General features: G+C 26.5%; 1 protein-coding gene across 1 annotated transcript in view; it reads left to right on the top strand.

Moving 5' to 3' along the window:
* The first annotated feature begins 1,322 nt into the window (after positions 1–1,322).
* The window catches only part of LOC100202053 (protein pelota), a 39,218-nt gene continuing 16,409 nt past the window's right edge, over positions 1,323–24,131 (top strand). The window contains exons 1-10 of the mRNA XM_065807165.1: positions 1,323–1,417; positions 1,510–1,567; positions 7,324–7,416; positions 12,023–12,173; positions 16,976–17,066; positions 17,544–17,707; positions 18,474–18,534; positions 18,607–18,647; positions 18,789–18,872; positions 19,024–19,060. Coding sequence (XP_065663237.1) covers positions 1,527–1,567; positions 7,324–7,416; positions 12,023–12,173; positions 16,976–17,066; positions 17,544–17,707; positions 18,474–18,534; positions 18,607–18,647; positions 18,789–18,872; positions 19,024–19,060 — 763 coding nt within the window. The 5' untranslated portion in view covers positions 1,323–1,417; positions 1,510–1,526. The remainder of the gene's footprint in view (positions 1,418–1,509; positions 1,568–7,323; positions 7,417–12,022; positions 12,174–16,975; positions 17,067–17,543; positions 17,708–18,473; positions 18,535–18,606; positions 18,648–18,788; positions 18,873–19,023; positions 19,061–24,131) is intronic.

Genomic DNA, 24,131 nt, shown 5'->3' on the forward strand with positions numbered 1-24,131 from the left:
AATGCAACAATCAGGGCCGATGACACCGGAGAGAGAGGTGGCACGGGCACTGAGCCGCTTCCCAACCGGTGGATCTTTTAACTTTTTAAAATAGAAAAGGACATTCTTTTTAAGAAATTTCTAAATATAGAAGAATTTTTTTAGTTATTGACAATGCAGTAACTGACAATTGTCCCCCTCTACTTCGAAACTTGTGTCGTCGGTCCTGACAATGCATTGTTGCGTGACATCACGTGGTTTGTGATTTTAATAGTTCTTAATAAATATTGAAAACGTGTTTACACGTTTTTTTAATAAGAAACCAGAAAAATGGGCTTGTGCTAGAAAGTTTCTAAATTTTTTCTAAAGTTTTTAAAGATACTGAAGGTTTCTTAAGACTTTATTCTTAAACTTCAGATTATCGAAAGAAAGAAAAGAGAAATCTAATGGAATTCCACTCGCCTACGTGCGGAAATTAAATACTCGTTTAGATTGTTTTAGGAAATATTTATCGAATTCTTGACAAAATAAGTTTCTTACCAAAAAGAAACTCAGTAATAGTTTCTTAAACCTTATGTCTTTTAGTGTTACTTTATTATAAACTAGTTTTTTCTAATAAAAAAACATGTTTACAGTTTAATGTTTTGCTATTGATGTGTTTATAAAGTTACATAAATATGGTAAAATGTGTAATTGTTAATGTGTTTCTATTTTAATTTATGAGGTTTTGTAGTTTAATAATTATAGTAAAAAAAATGTCATTTTATTATGGAAATTGCTACAATCAGGGTCAACGACACCGGAGGGGGAGGGGGCACGGCTCTATCTGACCATCTGGTTTCACTAAGACTCTTCGGAACGGGTGTTGAGTCCAGGTTATCCTTAAGCACAGAAACAAAAAAAGGTTATCCAAAGCACTCATAAACGGTAAAGTTTCTGAATTATTCGAAAAATTAAAAAGAATGTTTTTATGGGTTGTTTTGCACTAATTATTTACATCAAAACAAGTTTTTATAACAAATTTTATTTTTGTTATGGTTAATAAAATAATTTTATATAACTGATTTTTATGAAATAAAAATGGGGGTGTTCACAAATTAGGAACAAGATAATATTCGCATGATTTTCGCATATGATCAAAGCCTGATTTTGAATGATAGATTATAAATGATAGACATACGAGTATTCCATTGGGCCTAGGAGTCCATTCACGGGCCCCCTAGAGTCACAGGCCCTTAGGCTGCAGCCTCGTTAGCCAAATGAACAGTCCGGCACTGTCTTTACTACTATTTGCCAACTTAAATGTGGCTCGGTTGCTTGTCTACTTGTTACTGTTTATCTTTGTTCGAGCTCTTCTATCCGTCCGCACAGTCTATCTCGGATCTTGCGTTACAAAAATGGCATCTGAATAGTGGCTGATATTCTCTCAATAAGCAAAGTAAACACTTTGATTATTAACATACTGTTTGGTTAAATATCTTAACAAATGAATCAGACAATTTGGAGAATGAAAAAGTCTCATTATTTTAGAATTTGATTTTACTATTATGAAACTTCTTAATCGTTCTTTTGAGAAAAATGGTGCTGGGTAAGTATTTTTAAAGTATTTTCAACATAATAAAACATTTTACAATTATATGAAGTTTTTTATTATAAATAAATAATTTTATTGTAAAAATTATAAATTATCCAGTTTAATTTTTTAAAAATTGATTTAAAAATGTAGGGTTTAGCTAATCATTTTATAAAAGAAGTCTTTGAAAAGTTTATAAATTTTTTTTTAAAAGATGACTACCAAGATCCATCATTTTCAAATCAAATTTTGAAAAATTAAATGTATAATTTATAATAATCGGTTCAATATTAATAAATCAAATTACAGTGTATTTTAGGTTATTTCATCTTTCATTTTTCCATACAAAAAAAAATTAATAAAAATAGATCAACTATCACAAGATTTGTTAGGTCAAGCAAAACTAATTAAAATAAATGTAAACAATTACAGGATAGTAAAAATTGTGAGGTAGTAATAAGGTACTCTAGAAATTCATGAATAAAAAGTTATAATAACAAATACTAAAGTTAGAAATAATTAAAATTCCTAAATCCTTATAAAACTAAATTTTCTAAAAATTCTAGATTTTTGGCATTTATTTTTCAACAACTTTGATATTTTAAAAAATGCTAGAAGTATGAACCATATTGAGGAAGTAAGCTTTTTGATCATGTTAAAATCAACATAAAATTCTGTATAATTAGCATTGTTTTGGTTTCTAATATAATTTTTTTAACTGCACTAGGATATTATCTCATGCCATGTAATATATTATGTGGCATGAGATAATATCTTAGTGTAGTTAAGGCAATTTTAAAATATTACAGCATTTGTATGATATTTTGTTGACTACGACATATTTCTGTTAAATTATCAGGTCTGTGAATTATGAAAAGATGAAAAAAATTAAAATGAAAAATTTTGCGTTATAATATAATATAAATGTTTGTAACGGAAAAAATCAGATCAAAGATTCTTTTGTTTTAAAAAAAATCTTCTTAAAATTACTTTTCCATACTTGAATAAGATTTTCAATAAATACATTGTTTATGTGAAATGAACATCATAGTTTGATAATATGGTCTGTTCATATAGTTTATTGGCAATATTTCTTATTTATAAGTTCTTTCTTGGTCAGAATTCTAGTATTTTTTGTGAAAATTGATAGAAATATTGTAATTTGATAACTATATATATTTAGTATATGTCAGAACCGATTAGAACTAGGATCTATAGTGGATCAAGGCACTTTTTCAAAAGAATTCTAAATTCATGTTAATGTCGATGAGCGAAAGTGATCTAATGGCTTTGGAATCATTTAGATTCACTATTAGGCATAGTAAAAAGGTTTTGAAAATTATATATAAAAAATGAAAAGTTTCTTTAAATATTAAAAAACCTGAAGCAAAAAAAATTATAACATCTAAAGCTCTTGTTTGGATATAATTAGGGTTTTTCAAACCCTAGGTAATTTTTTAATTTAACCCCAGTAATTTTTTAAAACATATTTTAAATATTTGTAGAGATATTAAAAGTATTATTACTCAAAATTTGAGTACTAATTACTTCCTTTTTCCTTTTGTAATGAATTTCTATAAAAATTGAAAGATATATTACCGAGACAATTAAATCACCAATATTTTGCAGTTTTGGTTTGTGTCTTATATGTTATGTATGAATATAATATAAATTGTTATAAAGTTAGAATGTTAGGTCGAATCCAAAAGTCGTTTGCAAGATTGGACTGTCATTTACTTAAATCACTATATGTAACCTTTGTTCGTCCTTTTCTAGACTTCTCAGTACCAGTATGGTCCCTGTATCAAAAAGTATGTTGTAACTTACAGCACATAAAGCTTAAATAAACCAACCAAATCAATTTATAAATCAAATTCAATAATAATATTTTATCTATCTTAGACACAAACCAAAACTGCCAAAAGTGGTTTTGTTTATTAGTGATTATTTATTAGATTAGTGACTAATCTAATAAATAATCACTATTGCAAGAAATTACAATGAATAAAGGGGAATCCCTGATATGTTAAATATAAAATAACCACGGACAATTTACAAGTACTTGTACGTGCAAAAAAAGTAATTAGTTACACATAAAAGTTGGTGCTTAGTAAGTAAAGTAATTAGTAACATTAAGAAAGTAGTTAGTATGTAAAAAGTGAAATAAGTGAAAAACCAAGTAAGTGCAGTTTAAAATATATGTTTAGTAATTACAACTAATTTAAAATAATTTATGTAAATCTTCTATCAGCACACTATTTCAGGATATAATTGTATGTAATTTAGTTTTATATTTATATTTTAGTATATTTTAATCTATTTAATTAATAGGATAATAAATATACCACATGCTTTCAATCCACTTGACATGCAAGTGGATCTAAGGAATGGCAAAATTTTACAAAAGAAAAAAACACAGAATCCGCCACTTGTAGTATATGTAAAACAACAATAGTGTGTAAAGGATTTTCAACAAGTGGTCTTCTTCGTCATTTAAAAAATCTTCACAAGGAAGTCAAAATTGAAGTAATGTGAAAAAGTCCAAACTTAGACACAAATTTGGAAGTTAGAAATGCTCAACCTAAAATTACGTCATTTATAAAAAAGGAATCTATAGAGGATATTGTTTCAAAATTGGCGGCTGGAGATGGCTTTTCTATACTATTACAAAATCTGAATTTAAAAGAAAATATTTATCTGATGAAGAAATGATATTGCCAAAAAAAACCCTTCATAATTAATAAATTTGGTAAAAAGTCAAACCATGCAAATGCAAATTCAAGGTGGCTCAAGATTCTCTATTTCGATGGACAAATACACATCTTTAAAAAATTGTCTCTATTTGAAAAAATTATTGATATGGTTAAAAATAAATTATCCAAATTTAATTTATCTACAAAGAAGCATATAATTTCTAGTGTAACTGACGTTGCATCAGTTATGAAAAATTATGGAAGATTCAGCAGGATGGAACATTTTGTTATGCACATGGGCTACATTTATCAGTTTGTGATGTTCTCTACAAAAAATCAGTGATTTCAAATTCATTGGGCAGTGAGTGTAATGCATCAGGCAGTCAGAATTCTGATGAAAATAATAGTGAAGATGAGGAGTCTGAAAAAATTGATTTTACAACTTTATTGGATTTACAGTCTATCCAAAACAACAATTTATTAAATTTACTAGACGTTGAGTCCACTGACGAATTATTAGGCCACATAAGTATTGCACAAACAATTCAAAAGGTCCAGAGAATTGCACGAATATTTTGTAAATTGCCACTCAAAAATAAAATTTTACAAAAATACCTAAAAATTACATACATAAAGAACTCAAGTTAATACTGGATGTAAAGACAAGAAAAAACCAAAACTAAATAACTAAATTCAGTTGAAGAAAAAAATATTCTTAGTTAAATACAGCAATTTTTTATATTATTATTAAAATAAATTATTTTGATAATAATAAAAAAATATATTTTCTTAAAATAATATACTTAAAACTTCAATCCTTTATGAAAAAAGTATTTTCGCTACCAGTAAAATAAAAGTAATCTAAATAAGTTAAGCAAAAAATCAATTGAACAATGTCAATTGTAGTTTATGTCAATACAAATTAAAAAAGCGAATTTTATTGTAAACAATAAAACTTTTTAAAACTTTTTTTCAAAATTTAAATAATTTTATGAAATTGTAGTATACGTGCAATTTTCCAAATTATCTCCTAATTGTTTGTCAAATCTTATTTTCAAAACTCTGATTTTTTTTCAACTGCTAAACCATGACCACCAAGAATTCATTTTAGGTGGTCAAATTAGCAATTTTTGTCATTTTGAGCTGTCATTGACCATTGACCTGTTCGTATTTTCTCATGATGATATATATATATATATATATATATATATATATATATATATATATATATATATATATATATATATATATATATATATATATATATATATATTAGGGTGTCCCAAAAAACAACATTTTTGAAAAATATATGCAGAGACCCCCTTAATGTGTTCTATCTAATACAAAAACACTAGATTTAAAATTTTTTTGAATAAAAAATATTTCAAGGGGTCCCTCAAGACCCTCGCATATTTAATGGGTCCCTAATATTTTCAAAAAAAAAGTTTTTTAAAAGTATATCAACCTGGTACTCAAATGAAGCAAAATTATATAAAAATTTCAAAAATAATATTTAATTTGAAAAAATTTTAACTTATTTATCAAAATTGTCATAAAAATACATAAAAAATGCATTTTTTTGTTTTTTTGTTAAAAAACGTCATTTTTCATGTAATAAAACCAAAAATAACAATTCTATATTTGAAATCTATATTATTTTTGAAATTTTTATATAATTTCGCTTAATTTGAGTACCAGGTTGACATATTTTTGAAAAATTTTTTTTGTCTTGGGTCTTGAGAGACCCCTTAAAATATTTTTTATTCAAAAAAATTTTAAATCTAGTGTTTTTGTATTAGATAGAACACATTAAGGGGGTCTCTGCATATATTTTTCAAAAATGTTGTTTTTGGGACACCCTAATATATATATATATATATATATATATATATATATATATATATATATATATATATATATATATATATATATATATATATATATATATATATATACACATCTGTGTGTGTATGTATGTATGTATATATTATAAAATATTTAATGTAATTTAAAAAGTTTTTTATTGGATGTTAAATTGTATAAAAAGTGTGCAAATGTAACTTTTCCTAGATATTTATACTTGCCTAAAACAGCTCAAATAACATTAGAATTTAATTAGATGAAATTTGAATCAATAAATATTGAGGCTCAGTTTACTGCAATTTAATGCACTGTTAAACTTCTTTGTGTACAGGAGTTTGTCTGCTTGTCAACTGCAAAATTCCCCTAAATTTATTAATAAATAAATCCTACAAAAATTGTAGCTTTTCAGTTTTCAATATTTAACATCAAAATTTTATCTTATAAACAATATTAAAGTTTAAATAATTAAATTTGTTTCTATTTTTTCATGTTGAGCTTAATTCAGAATCATAATGATATTTTTATGACCTAATTAAGTTTTTTAATTATTTTGTTTTACTCATATAAAATACTGGAGGCTGTTAACACTTTTTTGTTAACACTTACCCAACCTTCAGAGTCTTGCACAACAATTATATTCCTCCAGTGTCATAAGTTATATTTAAAAGAGCCAAGAACTACAAATTCTAAAATTTAATCTTTTGATTTACTGGTATTTGCAATTAAGTTATACATTTTTGATAAGCTGTAAGCTTTAGTCAATCACAACTGGAAAACAAAAGCTTTTTCATCATCTTCTTTTTGTCTATTGTCAGTGGCATTGGCTTTGGCCAAAATAAGTGTAGTAGTAATAGTAGTAGTAGTAGTAGTAGTAGTAGTAGTAGTAGTAGTAGTAGTAGTAGTAGTAGTAGTAGTAGTAGTAGTAGTAGTAGTAGTACAAAATGAAGATTGTCAAATTATAGTTATTAATTGTGAAGCTAGTAACTTCAACTTGAAAACGTTGTGAGCTGTTATAACTTTGGAGCATGTCAAGGGTTCCTTTAAACCTGTTGACAGTCAGAGAGTTGACTACTGATTCTGGTATTTTGTTCCATGTGATAACAAAAAGATTATTGAAAGTGTTAAAATAAATTATTGCTTTATTTTAAAGGGTAAAGTTTCAAACAGTAAAATAAAGTGCTCTTTTTATATTTTTAATGTATTTTTTATTTTCAGCCATGTTACTCTTGTCCCTGAAGAAGCTGAAGATATGTGGCATGCATATAACTTAATTGCACCAAATGACCAGTTGCGGTCAACTACCATTCGGTGAGATTTGTATTATTTTTTTTATATTTATAAAATTATTTTGATTATATGCATTTTTATATTGTTATATATTGTATTTGAAACATTTTATTTTTGTTTATACTATAATCTTTTTGAATTTGTTATAAATTGTTTTGAAGTTATTATTAGTTAATTTCATTAATAATTATAAGTTAATAGATTTATTAAATTTTAGTTTATTATAAGTTAATTTCATTGATTATTAATCATTGTTATATATTTAAATGTTATCATAGCAGTAGAATAATAAATTATTTTTATTGCAATAATTCTCTATTAGATCTCAGTTGATCTAACTCTATTGCTTAGTTACTTGTTAGTTGATTAGTTGCTTGATGAAGAGTATTCTTAGTCTAATTAACATTTTGTGATATATGAAATTGTATTAGCTAAATTATTTTGCCTTATATTCATGATTTTTAAATCTAAACCCACGAATTTTGTTTTACACATCAGCATTGATGTTTTTTTACCATTCTGAGGCCTTACAATGTTGTATGCATATTTTTGTAATCAATTTTTTGTTTTACTAGTTTTGTTTGGTGATATAGTTTTTGTATGTCTTCGTTCATATTAGTGTTTAAAAAACGATTTATTGTTTATTATTATTGTTAGTACTGTTTAGGTGCATTGACTGTCTTATTTATTTTTAAATATTCTTCTATTATTCATTATTTTTGTCTTGACAACTGTCAAAATATGCTTTGTTCGAAAAATAATTATCCTTTATTCTAATGTACTTCATTTCTTCCCTCAGGCATTCACTGCTCGTGTGTGACCATTCGGCAAATTTTATATGCCAAAGTTTTTAAATAATCTAAACCCATGAATTTTGCTCTAAATCTAATTAAGATTTTACTATTTTTATTGTCCTAATAAATTTATTAATAATTAAACTACATGCCTCAAAATATATTTCATTAATTTTTTCTAAAAAATTTTTAAATTGCAAGGATGAATAGTTTGTTTACAAGTTATAGTTTTAAGTTTTTAAATTTAAAAGTTAAATGTTGTAAGTTGTGATTAATAAATTTAATTTATAGCTATTTTAAGGCAATCTTTTCCTGTAGGAAAAAAAAATTGTTTTAGGTTCCATTTTTTTTACATAGTGTATGCTTTAGATTTGTGACACTAATATAAACTAAAATGAAGTTGGCAGACTATGCAAGCCTCCCTCCTAGATGTTCTTGCACTGGCTTTTTTGATAAAATTAAAATTATGTTTTGATGATAATTTTGAATATTTCTACTTGCCTTTTACTTTGTTCTTTCTTCATTCCAATATTGTAAAAATATTTTTTTTTATAAAACAGTTCAAAAATACTTCATTACTTTATCCTTATATATTCTTTTTTTTTTTTAATTTTCATATTTTTTATGTATATTTATTAATTTAGTTTTTAATTAAATAAAGAATAATATAAAAATGTTGTAATATAATCAATCCTTAATAAAAATTTTTAATTTTTTAAATTTTAAAAATAAACTTTTAAACTTGAAGTTTTCTATCAATGGTAAAATTACATCTTGTGAAAATTTTTTAAAGAATAGTTAAACAAAAAACATCAACATATTTAAAACTTTTTTTACCAAGAAGTGTATATTTTGCGCGAGCTTTATTTTGCCAGTGTAAATTGACTTATACATATGTGGAGGTAGGTGAAGGCTATAGGTCACCATTGATGTCAGAATTACAACTAAATGCCAACTATGAGTATACTCATAGTTGGCAAATTCATGGCTCCAGCACTCTACGACTAAACTCATAGTTGACAAAAAAATAGTGTCTGGTTATTACGAGTATACTTGTAGTTTACAGCAGACGTGTTAAGATTGGAATGTTTTAATTGAAAAAACTGAGTACGATAGTATTGAGTAGTAAGTAACAGACATTGAAATTTGACTGGGGCCAGGTTTGTGACAGAGGTTGCATAAAAGTTGATACATCCTATATTTTATATTTATATATATATATATATATATATATATATATATATATATATATATATATATATATATATATATGCATCACCATAGTCAACATGATCATCATCAGTATCATTATCAATTATCTTTAGCATCATTATTATTAACTTTAGCTTTTCTCTTGTATGCTGTTTCTCTAATATAAAAAATCAAGCATTTCTTTTCCTTAACTAAAACTCTTTCATACTATATATAATGTACTCTCTCAGAGTTTTTTTACTTTTACCATTTTCTCCTGAAGCTGCTACCTCTCTACATGCTGATACCACCTACTTTAGTCTTCTCTGGCAAATCTTGTTTCAACGTTTTTTCTAATCTCTGTCTAAGATATTTCTTATCTGGTCAAAGTCATACTACACATCCATCAGATCATCATCTGCATCCTCTCTAAACCATAATATTTTTTTTCTTCTTTTTTGCAAAAAAACATCTCTGTTGTGAAGAAATATTTTTTTATTATTGCATGAAGTTAACATAAAAAGGTGCTATCTGATGCTAAGCTCCTTTATTTTCAGTTTACTTAATGGCATATCGCATATTGGCAAAAAAATATTATTGTACAGCATATTAATATATTGTTATATAGCATATTAGTAAAAAAAAATAATCAGATGCTATTTTTTGGCATATCTTATTTCAGATGTTAAGTTCTAGAGAATTTTAAAAAATCTTAACTAAAGTAAGTATAACATTACATCTTCAATTTGTGGGTCTGATCTTATTACAATTCCCCAGAATAAGGCAGAGTTATTTGCAGAGAACTTTTAGTCTAATTTGACTCTTGAATCTAATGAGCATACTCTTCTTTCAGTTAAACAGATTTACAAATTGTTAGATACCCAAATCACTCCAGTTTGCAATGCTAAAATCAATTCTCAATTTTCTATGGCTTGTAGTTGAGACAACATTTCTATAAAAGTGTTCTACAGAACTCTCTTTAATTCTCTCTAAACTATTATTATGTATTAGGTAAGTATCCAATATTTATAATCTCTGTTTTATAAATATTTCCAATATTTATAAACTCCAGAAAACACTCTGACCTCTCTAACTATCCTACAATTAGTCTTGTCTCTTCTCTCTAATATTAGTTTCTTCATATAGAAGTTTTAAGGTTATTAAATCATCTTATTTTACCAAAGAATTAAATTCATTCTCGAAGGCCTCACTCTTCTTAATTTTTAGTAACTTAGGAGTATTACTAGATTCTCTGCTCATGTATCGTTTCTTTATTTTCAATAACAATTTTACATCTAAAGTGGCTTTATTTGCTGATAACTCAATATTATACTCTTGTCTTGAAAAAAAATCTTCACTTTTTGAAGGCTTAGAACAAGCAGCCAATCTTTAATCTCATCTCCTTCTGTAATAGCTTAGGGCACACAGTGGCTTGTAGATTTTAATTCCAACAAAACTCTTTTCTTTACTGTAAACAACTATCGTAATAGACAAATAAATAACATAGAAGTTGTTTAATTGCTGGTGGTGCATTTGTTGTTAATATAAACGTAGCAACGTTTAGGATTTTGTTTGTCGTTAGCTATTTTGTGTTCGAATTCTCTAATTGCAGGAAGCTTTTATGATGAGGCTTCTAGTGAGATTTTACTCTTTGACAAAAGGAACGATTTGCTGTTGTGGTTGAGGTATTAAAGTTTTTTTTTTTTTTTTTTTTGAGTTTTGGTAATGTTTGTTCATTAAATTATCATTAATTACTTATCATAAAAAAAGACTAAAAACTGATAATTCAATCTTTTGATAAACTAAAAAAATTCAATTTTAATCAAATATATGTATATTAGTGTATACTAGTATATACATAATCAAAATATAAACAAAATTTAGCTTATAATTCAAAAAAACTGTATTAAATTTGAAACAAAAATGTTTATACTTTTAAATAAAAAGTATAGACTGCATGAGTTTAAGAACGTAGTTCAGTCCAGAAATAGATAAATAACTATATAGTTACAGAATTGCAATTCTAAATAACTAACAATAGTAACTAAATTCATTTAATATTCAGGGTTCACTGTACAAAAATTATATTGTAGATAATAATAGTAATATTAACATGAATGTCATTTCTCCTTGTAATTGGTATTTTTTGTTTTGGTACAAATGTTATTTTATCTTGTGTATTTTGGTATTATACTACTTGTAATGCCATTTTATGACTTTCGTCTGACTTGAAGAACAAGGTAGAACATGCAGGAAGTATTCATATATCAGGGAATGGTTTGGCATTAAGATTGTCTGTCCTAACCCAAACCCTAAGTTGATGTATGTACACTCTTTGTATGTTCTCTCTATTTAAGTCAGTCAATGTATCAACAAAAAATAAAAAACCCAAAAAGAACTACTTAAAAATAATAAAAATTAGCATAAATTAAATAGAAATAAGCGACAAAAAATGTTAACACACTTTCTGCTTAGAATTAAAAAGAATTAAATAGGAAAGATGAGTGGTTTTTTAAAAAATCATTTAAACTTCAACTTTTACGCAAACAACTATTGTTGTCTCGTAATACAAATCGTCAATAAAATCTGCTCATTATTAAAATTAATTTCAATAATGATAATAATAATAATAATTTTTGCAGGCGTGTTCAAACTGAGTCAGCAACTGGGAGTACATCAAGTAATAAAGTTCGCACAACTTTAACCATTCAAGTTGAGAACACTGATTTTGATACTCAAGCTTGTGTTCTGAGAGTCAAAGGAAGGAATGTTGAAGAAAACCAATTTGTTAAAGTAAAAGTTTTATTTTAATGGTTACTTGAAAAAAAATTGTGTTTTATAGTTACCAATATATATATATATATATATATATATATATATATATATATATATATATATATATATATATATATATATATATATATATATATATATATATATATATATAAAGTGTAAATTGATTAGTATCTTATTTTCTTTTAAATAAATATAGATATTCATAAAAGTATCAATCGATGCGCTAATTATCTGGGTTTTTTTAACACTTACCTTATAATCTAAAATAATTATAATGGCCAAAATTAACTATCCAATTCTATTATTTCAAAATTCCTTCAAAATTGCGTTTGTCTTTGAGTAAAACTTTGAAGTTATTTGCAAATTAATAATTACTAGAGAGTTTTTTTTTAAATTGTTATAAATATTTAAAAAGCTTGTATAAATGAAATATAAAATTTAGCATCTAATTAGCAACTACATCATTTCAGCAATAAAAAAATCAAAATGACTGGAAAAACTATTGATAATATGACAAAATATAAAATCATAGCTATGAATGAACACAACATCTCCATGAGAAAAATTGCAAAACATTTAAACACAACGCATCCAACTGTTAGCAGAATAATCAACCGATATCATGAATACAATACAATTGAAAATATTCTGCATCCTGGAAGACCCAGCATTTCAAATGAAAGAAATGAACGTTCGCTTATTCGCATAGTGAAAAAAAAATAGAAAGTTATCATCTACTGATCTCAGTCGAAAATGGCAGGAAGCTTCTGGTGTTGTTGCTAGTGCTCGAACAATTAGAAGAGTACTACAAAAACATAATTACATGTGGCGAGCTGCTTGCAAAAAACCCCATCTATCAAAAAAACATCAGAAAGCAAGAAAAAACTGGTGCTTAGCTCATAAAATTTGGTCTAAGAGCATGTGGCGCAACGTTCTTTTCAGCAATGAAATGAACATTGAGGTTGATTTAAGAAAAAACCAAGTAATGCTGAGAAGAATGCCAAATGAAAGAATGCGCCTAGATTGTTCTATGTATAGAAAAAAACAAGGTAGTGGCAGTATAGGCATCTGGGTCTGCATGAACTATGAAGGTGTCGGTTGCTTCAAACTATTTGATGGCAGGCTTGATTCTCAAAGATATTTAGACATATTGGATAATTATTTGATGCCTTCTATTGACATTTTCCGAAAAGACACGGGAATTATCTTCCGACAAGATAACGCTCCATGTCATACTGCTAAGATTTGCAAGCAATGGTTTGAAGAAAACAACATTAAAGTCATGTCTTGGCCTACCAATAGTCCAGATCTCAATTGCATAGAGAATTTGTGGTCTTGGTTAGACCACAATCTTGGTAAAATAGAAATAAAAGATCTGGACCAGCTGAAAGAAGAAGTAACAAAATTACTAAATAATGTTCCAAAAGATATTACAAAGAATTTAGTGAATTCCATGCCGAAACAAATCCATGAATGCTTAAAAGCTAAAGGATTGTCAACAAAATATTAATTTTGTTTTTTTTTCATTTTTTGTGTATTATAATTTTCTTTTGTTCTTATAGTTAGTTAATTTTGTTGATGCGGTTTGTTTATTTTGGCCACATTTTTTTTTTTGATAGATATGAACACTTGTTTTCATTTCAATATTTCAGTTTTTAATTTTTTGAATTTATTATTACTTTATAATAAATTTATATAGTAATTATTTGATTTATTTGAATAAAAAAAATTGAAGAAAAAATCTTTTTTAATTTTTAAAATATGTAATTTCAAACTTATATTCATACTACAATAACATGATGGAATGTTATTATTGGCCAATACTGTATATATATACATACAGGAGTGTACACTCGGACTTTTGGTCTGTTGCCATAAGGGCGACTGAAAGTAACCAGTTTGTTAATATTGGTTGCCTACTGACATTTTGTGTGTATATATATAAACACACACTCATATATACAGCCCTCAGAATTAAGATCGGCATTCAGCAAGCCAACCTAGCAGTGTCTGAGGTCGGCAAAAAATTGACAAAATTGATCTCAGAATTTTTTTTTTTTTTAAAATGTTTAATTTTAATTCAAAATAAAAAAATTAAAATAAAAATAGCTAAACCGATGTTTTATTCAAAACTCTGAAAAAGTTAATTTAAAAAACAACAGAAAAACAAACATTTTATTTTAATTCTAAATACTAACCTTTAATTTATAGTGTAAATAAAACATATATATAAGATTTTTAAAAGCAAATATTGACATTTGAAAGAAAAGTTGGTGAACTCTGTGTTTGTTTTGCTGTAAATTTCATACTCAATGTTTCCTCGTTTGTCAATTTGTCAAACACTGTTTCAAAATTATGTGCCGACCTGATGCCAACCTTAAATTGTATTCGGTTGACCTTTGGTTGAGTTAAGTTAATGTATTATACAAATAGAGTGCTCAATGTTCTTAAAAAACAGACCAATAATAAATTAGTAAAAACACATCTAAATTTCTCATACAGTTTGTTTCACCTTCACCAGTTTCATCAGAAAGAATATCTAAATATCAAAAAACTCAAATTGTATAAAAAATGTTTCACAGAAAGTTGAGAATTGTTTTAATTTTATAAAAACTGTAGTTATGTTGCAACCAGGAAGTTACATTAATAAGCCTTCTTAGCTATTGCATGTCTTATATGACTTATGTTTTATAAATTTTACAATAAATATTTTCTATAAAATCAACTTATAATTTTCTCCCTCAGAAGCTCTTCATAGGAGTGTGATTTTTTACTCTTGTAACATAATTTATGAGTACTATTTGTTGCCCCCGGAAGGCCATTTATGGGCATGTTTCATGTGCGCAGAGTGATCTTGCTTCTTCACAAGGCCTTTATCCTTTTAAAAATCTTTCCAACAAATTTAAGTTATATAATTTTTAATAAATTTTTTTTAAGTTTTTATATCTTGTATATATTTATTTAATAAATAACTTTTTAAAATGTTGTTACTTTTGAATCCTAGAACTTTATCATAATCTTTGATAAACAATATTACTGTGCAGAAAATCAAGTTGAATGTTCTACCAGGGATGGGTGGGGTTCAAACTTTGCGCCTGTAATTCTGTAATGAACCACTGCACCAATACCACAGTCACTATACTCTCACAAGGGAGAACTTAGCAGCGTGCAAAACACTAGGGGTTCAACAGTATTAAAACCTAATTGTTGTTCATAATATAGCCTTGTAACAAAGATTTTGTATGTGTGTGTGCGTGTTTATAAAGTAAATAATTATAATTTAAAATATTAGTAAATATTAAAAGTAAAATACTTATTCAATAACTTAAGAAAATAGTTTAGCAACACAAAATTGTTTTTTTTTTTTTTTTTTTTTTTTTCTATTTATAGTTAAATATGGTGTAAAAAAAAAACTCTAAGGTAATGTACTTAGAAAGTATGAAATCTTATATTTAGAAGTAGTGTTTCTAAAATATGTTTGAGCAGCCCATGGCTGCTTATAATTAATTAGAGATTTTTTAATGATCAAACTGTTTATCGTGAATCTAAAGAGAGTGGAATAGATTTAATGATACCAAAAAGACCTGTAAAAAATGTCAATAGACCAAAATACAATCTGCAAATATTTTTTTTAATTTGAAAATTTTTTTTTTTTTATTTACTGAAAATTTTTATTTTTATTACTGCAAAAAAATTTTTTATTTAAATTGTATTTTGGTCTATTATTACTATGCAAGTTTTTAACAGCAAAGAATCATCTTTGAGCTTTATCATGAGTTGTCAACAAAACATTTTTGATTCAAGTATATTAGTGTCAACATCATAAAGTATATTAGTGCCGGCAGAAACTGTTTGAAATGAACTAATTCAAAAAACAAAATCTCAGTAAAAAGAAAAAGCAAAAAATCAGAAAGATTTTTTTTCAATAAAAAAAGAAAACAATCAAAAGAAAACAAAAATATCTTTAATAGAGTTTAATGATTTTTTAGAACCAGCAATGCAACTCTCCCCTGCTACTTTAATAACACATATAGAACAACTAAGTCATAATGTTTTATTAGTAATAATAATAACTGAAAATTATGATAAATAATTAAGATAAATTATGATAATTAAACTGATTTTTGAATATGTTGAATACCATATATTTTTATAGCTTAAAAAACTCTTAACTGGTTGTTAGAAAGTTTTTCCATATTTTGTTGACACAAAAGAAAATTAAAATGCAAGACCGGGATTTTTTTTTATTATTACTTGATAGACTGCCTGCCCCAACCAAACCCTCAGATAATGTAGCAGCACTCTGTTGTGAGTCAGGCTATAAGATAGTCAATGTAGCAACACTCCGTTGTAGCAGCAGGCTATAAAATAGTCGATGTACCAACACTCCGTGCATGATTTACAGTAAAAAAGTTAAAATAAAAACATTTTATTAAGAAATAAATAAAAATAAAAACATTGTTTATATTTTTAAAAACATTCTGGTCAATTAAATTTGCGCTTTGCAGTTTTTTAAAAAAATGATTAATTTCCAATTAAATTAATGGTTTAAACTTTATGACAACACGGAAATGTTGGATGAAAGTCAAAAGTAGTTAAAAGTGACATATTTATTGTCAAAAGAATCATTTTTACCTTCAGTACTCTCAAATGCAACAATGTAGATATTTATTTTTTGATTAAATTTTTAAAAGAACATTAAGTTTTACAATTTACTATTATTACTTTTAATTTATTGTTTTTTATTATTGTTTTTTATTATTGTTTTTTATTTATTTATATTTATTCATTTTTTTTAGATGGGTCAATATCATACGATTGATCTTGAACTCAATAGAAAGTTTGTATTAAAGAAAGAAAAATGGGATATTGTTGCTATTGAGAGAATAGGTTGTTGTTATTACATATGATCGCTAATAATACTTTGATATGTACTTTTTATGTAATCAGTTTCTCTGGAAACTACCAACCAGTATACTCAATCATACCTAAGAAATTTAGGTTTTAAATTAATCAATCTGGCTTTTCAGTTGTTTTTTTTAAATGTAACTGAAAATTTCCTAATCAAAACAGAATTGTTTGAAGTAACATTACTAACTTCATAAATATAACTTAACTTCATATATGACTAGCTTTATTACTACCTCCATGCGTTCACGTTGTGTTTAAGTATATCATCTTCATCATAAAACTTTATATATGAATTAGTGTTTGTATACCATTTTATTGCCCACTTGCATCATAGTTATTTTAATGCTCACTTGTATTGTAATTTTATTGGCCACTTGTAATATTTTAACACCCACTTTTATCAATGTAATTTTCATAAGTTATTGTATGGGCTGGTGAAAATTATAATTAATTTAGATAATGCTTGTGATGCCACTAAGCAAGCAGATCTTGGAGCTATTGTCATGCAAGAAGGAATAGCTCATGTATGTTTGATTTTATCCTGTATGACAATTGTTCGTGCAAAGATTGAAGTAAACATTCCAAGAAAGCGGAAAGGCGACTGTTCCCAACATGATAAGGTAAATACTGTTTTTAATTATACCTATATAGTAAGAGACCTGGAAAAAGGTTAGAATTCTGAGTTCTAAATATGTCGCATCAACAACAATTTTTGTATAGGTACTTAAATTTTCGATATTAATTGTAAAATAATCTTATATGACAGCTAGTTCAAATAAAAAAAGTGACAGAAAGAAAAATCTCCTTGACTGTAGTGTGATATCTTATAACCTTGTTCACGCTTACAATAAAACATGTTTTACTTTTTAAATGCATAATAAATTGTTTCTGCAAAAAGCTGCGTAAAACAACAAAACAATATCACAATGTTGTTTTTGTTAATATAAAAAGTTTGTTAACATAAAACAACCTCATCATATTGTTTTGTTGTTTAATACAGTTTTGAACATTAAAACTAAGAGCATTTAAAATAAAGTGTGTTTTATTTATGAACAGGGTATTAATTATGTACACAAAAACATTTATCTACAGAACTTAAAACAATTTAATCTAAACTAGCAAAGTAAAAATAAAATAAAAATTTTTTGATTTTTTCACTTGTTCATATTACTTTTCTTCTGTATACTAGTCAATAGGGAAAAAAAAGACTCGTTTTTGTTTTCTTTTCTTGATTTGCCTTTTTCTACTCTTTTTTTGTAATGTGCAAATAATGAAATTTAAAAATGGTAAACAAATATTGGAAAGTTTGAGTATATATAACTTAAAAATATTTGAATCTTGCAAATAATAATATTATTTTTAATTTATTTTTATAAATGAAAACAGGGTCTCTTTAAATTCTATGATCAAATAATTCAAGCAGTTATACGGCATTTTAACTTTGATGGTAAGAGTTTCACTTTCATTTTTTTGTTTTTTTCCCTTCTTATCTTAGTTTAACATTATTATGTTTCTTCAGTTTTGAAATGCATTTTAATTGCAAGTCCTGGCTTTGTTAAGGTAATCTAATTTTTTATATTTTTTAAATATATGGTTGCTTTTTTATTTTCATTTTTTTTCAGCTATTATTTATAAATTATGTTATTTCTTTAAAATTTTATATATTATAAATATTATGTGATTTTTTTTTTTTTTGACTAGGACCAGTTTTATGATTATATGTTTGCACAAGCTATTAGACTAGATCAAAAGATCATCACTGAAAATAAAGCGAAATTTGTTTGTGTATGTTTATTGTTTTATACCATTTATTCATATATTAAACAGAACTGTGAACTTTTTTAACTTTGCTATCCCTTAACTTTTTTAACTCTGAAATATAATATTTGGTTTTTTTGATTTTTCTTCTATATGTTAATATTATTTTGTATTACAGGTTCACTCTTCTTCTGGTTTTAAGCATTCACTTCAAGGTATGTTTAAATAATTTGTTGATTGAATTTAAATGATTATAAGGTTCCAAAATTCATTAAAAGTAATATATTCAGGCCTCGCTGGAAAACAAGAGCTTTAACTCTCGCTCTCGCCCACACTTCCCTAAAATAGTTTAAGGGAGCAATTTATGGCTCTCCCGAAAGTATAACTTTTTCTCTCAATAGTATAATTATCATTGCAACTAAAATGAAAAGTACAAAGTCATTTTTGTAAAAAAATTTAAATTAGTTGTATAATAAACTGCAATGGTTTTTAAAAGGCACGGCTGTTGCAATAAAATAAAAAGAAGAAGAAAATGGGGAGCGGATTAAAATGCACGTGTTTTTGATTAGATTGGACTAACTGATAAATATAAAATTATTACACTCTAAATTATATTGGTAAAAAATAAAATTATTTAACTGATCAAGTATAAAATTATTACACTTTAAATTATAGCATAATAATTTTTATTTTATGTAATAAATTATACATTTTATACATTTTTATTTTAATATATTATTCACTTTTATTGTGGAACTTTTAATTGCTGTAATAATTTTTAAAATGCCTGAAATCTATTAAAATAAGTAAATATAAAACGTTTTTTATAAGCAGTAGAAACCTTTATATTTCTTTGTCAAGTAAGTAATGTTGTTAACAAATAAATAGATAGTGCAAAAAAGAAAACGCTTGTCAAAAGAATTTTTTCGTGATGCAATAAATGATACATATTATGTATTTATTCTTGTAATATTAACAAAAAAGGTATGCTTGTACTAAGTATAAAATCATATTTTGCAATTAATAAGCAATTTTTTGAAGTAATAAACAGATAGTTAGTGCCAAAACCAAAAGCTCTCATAAGAAGCTGTTTAGAGGAGCAGCTCGCATGGTTCACCATGTTTGTTAAAGACCTTTTAAAAATTAAAACATTAAAAGATTTTAAAAAATGTAATTGTAATGAATAATTGTTAGATAAAAACGTTACAAAATACTTTAAAACTTTTACATTAATCAACAAAATACATGCTTATATAAGTAAAAAAATTATTTTATATCCTTGTATAATTTATATAAAATATTCCTACACTCATTCTCAACAACTTGTCTTGAAAAGTTTTGAACTTATAATTTAAAGTAACAAAAAAAAGCTTTCAAAAAATATCATTTTAAAAGATTTTTAGAAAGACATGAAAAAATAGTTTCAAACATTTAAACCTATTATAAAAATACATGCTTACATAAAATCTATACATAACATTTTATCAATTTACACAAAATGTGTTAATTTTAAACAATCATTTTAATTAATTTTTTATTTCATTTAAAGCCTTTGCATAAAATAAAAACTTTAGAAAAGTTCAATGATAAAAAGTTACTTGCAATGTAACAATTATTTTATTGCATTTAAATTGTTAAAACATCAAAACAACTGTGGTCAAATCTTAAAGAAAAAGCCATAAGCTTGGTCAGTTACAGTGTGTGTATATATATATATATATATATATATATATATATATATATATATATATATATATATATATATATATATATATATATATATATATATATATATATATATATATATATATATATATATATATATATATATATAATAGGTTGATGACCTTTATACAACCTCGTTTCCCTGTATCATGATTTGATGAGCTTTCATTTAAGATTAAATAAAATATTACATTCAAGGCGATTTGATAAAAAAAACCTCACGCACAAAATGATTTTAAGAATTTTATTTATAAGCTTTTTGGCCAAATTTTTGAAGTCACTGTAAGCAGATAGAAAATTGAACACAAGCTTTAGAGTCACATGCATACAATATTATATAGGATCATCAAACGCACAAGGAAGTCAAATATTCACGATAATGTCATTAGAGACGATGAATCTCAGTGGGAGGTTGTCCTTGATGGCACGCTCGCAGCACTGGTTGCATTGGGCAACGTTGATTGGAGAGTTATCTGCGTTTTCAAGCAATTGAGAGCTTTTGGGTAGTCATTCAGAGCTTTAGATAGTTCTTCTAAATCTTCAACGCAGAACAATTGACTGCTGAACCAATTGTCAGCCCATGAGTAAGAAGTGAATGAACAGATTTTATGCAACCTGATCCAGGTTTTTGGCATCACAATAAACGCAAGAAGGGCTAGAATGGCACGAGAGTTCCAGCGTGCATTGCTGATGTTTGAAATCTGTTTGAAATTCATGAAGGGGATCTCATTCCTTTCAGTTAAGTGACGGAAGACATGAGTGAGGTGGTAGAGAAACTTCATGTCATCTCTCCAGCCGCCTGTTTCCTTAATCTCAGTTTTACCATTGCTGAAGGCTGCTTTCAATTTATCATAATTGCTCATCAAATCCTGCACAAAGAAATACTCGATGTTTGGTGATTTAGTTGACCCATGGAGCTCATCATCCATGACAACGCGAAGAAAGCGGTCTAGCACATGGTGCTGGCAACTGATGAACTTAGGTTTGGAGTGACCTTTGGCAATGATCATCACAACTGATCCCTACAGGTTGAACTCCTCTAACACATCCTGGAGTTCTTCTGCGATTGTTTGAGCTTTCCCATCTTTCAATTTTAGCGCAGTCAACTTATTTTTTTTAGATTCATTCTTGAGGACCATGGCCTGATATTCAAAGCCCTCAATGTGTTTGCCGTCAAAGTGTATGCTCCACTTCTCCAGATGAAATGTGCTCACCAAGTGTTTCTTCAGCTGAGCAGCTTTCGTGTAGATAGCCTTGTGGATTGCTGATTGGCATGGGGTTGGGATTTCAATGTTCTCACCAGAAAGCTGGCGTCACACCATTGCTGCTCTGTGGGACGACATCTTTGAGCATGTAACAAGGCGTCTTGCAATGCCTGTTGGGTTATACTTCCTTTTGCTCATTGATGCTGCATTGTCATCCTCCCAAGGACTATCTGTTCTGTTCTCTGATTAGTTCGTGCTACTTTCGGAACAATCAGGTACCGCTAAGCTGATAAGTGTGGACACAGTCACTTTCATTGCCCTCTTTCGCTTGGATAGGTGGATGATATTGGCACTAGCAGGTTTGCCAGTTGAATAATCAACGTGACCTTTGCTCTCAATTTGCAGTTTGTAGAGGTTCTCATCCTCTCTGCACAACCATTCACCTTTCATCATGGCCATGTCAAACAGTTTATTCAATGAATCAAAGTTTTGTTTTTTTTCTGCAGCGCTCGTAATCTTTCAGAAGTTTTGTTAGTTGTGAACAAATAGCTTGATCAGATACATGCGGGAAGTTCAATGTTTTGCTCCATATGTCTTTAAGCTCTACAGCAATTAAACCAATCCTCTCCCTCTGTTCTTTGGCAGTAGATTCAAGAAATTTGAAGCATGGTTTTTCAGGGGCATGCAACTCTGTTCGCTCGAGGGTGCTTCATAAATTGCTACATTGCCTCTTCTTGATGGAGCTTAAAACTGGACTAAGTTCTTTGTCCAGGTTTCCTTGTTCTTCTCCGTGTTAGAAGAACTCTGCTTGAACGACATATTGTCTTCTACTCAGCAACTGAAATAGGAAAGGCCTTAACTTCATTAATAATTACGTAACAAATTAAAGAAACTGTTATTAAGTTTTCAATTGAACTGTTATTGTTAATATATTTTATTTCAAAAGAAGCAAATAACGATTATAGAAAATGAAAAAGACAGACATTAATAAAATATTATATGCTCAATTATAATTTGCAAAAGAGCTAATTGTAACTTACCAAATAATACAAGGATCTCTTTATACTTAAACTATAGAGAATGCGCAATAATTAAAACAAGGCAATAATAATGTTGACACCAAATTAAGATAATTAAAACTCAACTGCCCGATGTGAACACTTGTTTATATACCATTTTATAGCAGACAGCAAAACAGCTGAAGAAAATTTTAGAACTCTACAGGTGTGTGTATATATATATATATATATATATATATATATATATATATATATATATATATATATATATATATATATATATATATATGTATATATATATATATTAGGGTGGTGGTAAAAACAATTTATTTTAAAAATGTCAGCTGACAACCCCTAAATGTGTTTTATATAATAAAATAATACTGGATTTAAAAAATTTTTGAATAAAAAATATTTTTACGGGTGCCACAAGGCCCTTATACATCAAACAGGTTCCTAATATTATTAAAAAAAAGTTTTTCAAAAGTATATCATGTTGGGTCTCAAAAGAAGCAAAATTTTATAAAAATTCTAAAAATAACAATTATTTTATAAAAAAACTATTATTTAAGATCTTTTTGAAATTATAATTAAAAAAAATAAACTTTTTTCATTTTTAGTTTAAAAGGTCATTTTTTTGCAATAAACTATAAAATAACAATTTTTTTTCAAAAATAATTGTTATTTTTGAAATTTTTATAAAGTTTAGCTTCTTTTGAGACCCAACATGACATACTTTTGAAAAACTTTTTTTTTTGTAATATTAGGAACCTGTTTGATGTATAAGGGCCTTGTGGCACCCGTAAAAATATTTTTTATTCAAAAAATTTTTAAATCCAGTATTATTTTATTATATAAAACACATTTAGGGGTTGTCAGCTGACATTTTTAAAATAAGTTGTTTTTAGCACCACCCTAATATATATATATATGTATATATATATATATATATATATATATATATATATATATATATATATATATATATATATATATATATATATATATTGTTAATACAATTACATAAAATGCCAACATAAATAACCTTTCAAAGTGGTTTGTGCGTGACCTTTTTCATTATTTTAATGGAATAAATGTCATTTTAGTCATTATTAGGCAAAAGTTCATTCATTCGGGCCTTGTACATTCATGTTTAAAGTAATTTTTTTAGACAACTTGACCACATTTTTAATAGTACTTGTTAAAGAATTCGTGGCAAAATAAAGCTATAAGAAACTAGAGAATGAAACAGCAATTCTTGAAGTAAAGAATCGAAGACTATAAGAAATATAAAATATAATAACAAAAAAAGAAAATTGTTGTCAAAAAATAATATA

This window comes from Hydra vulgaris, chromosome 10, assembly GCF_038396675.1.
Source record: "Hydra vulgaris chromosome 10, alternate assembly HydraT2T_AEP".
NCBI classification, from domain to species: Eukaryota; Metazoa; Cnidaria; class Hydrozoa; order Anthoathecata; family Hydridae; genus Hydra; species Hydra vulgaris.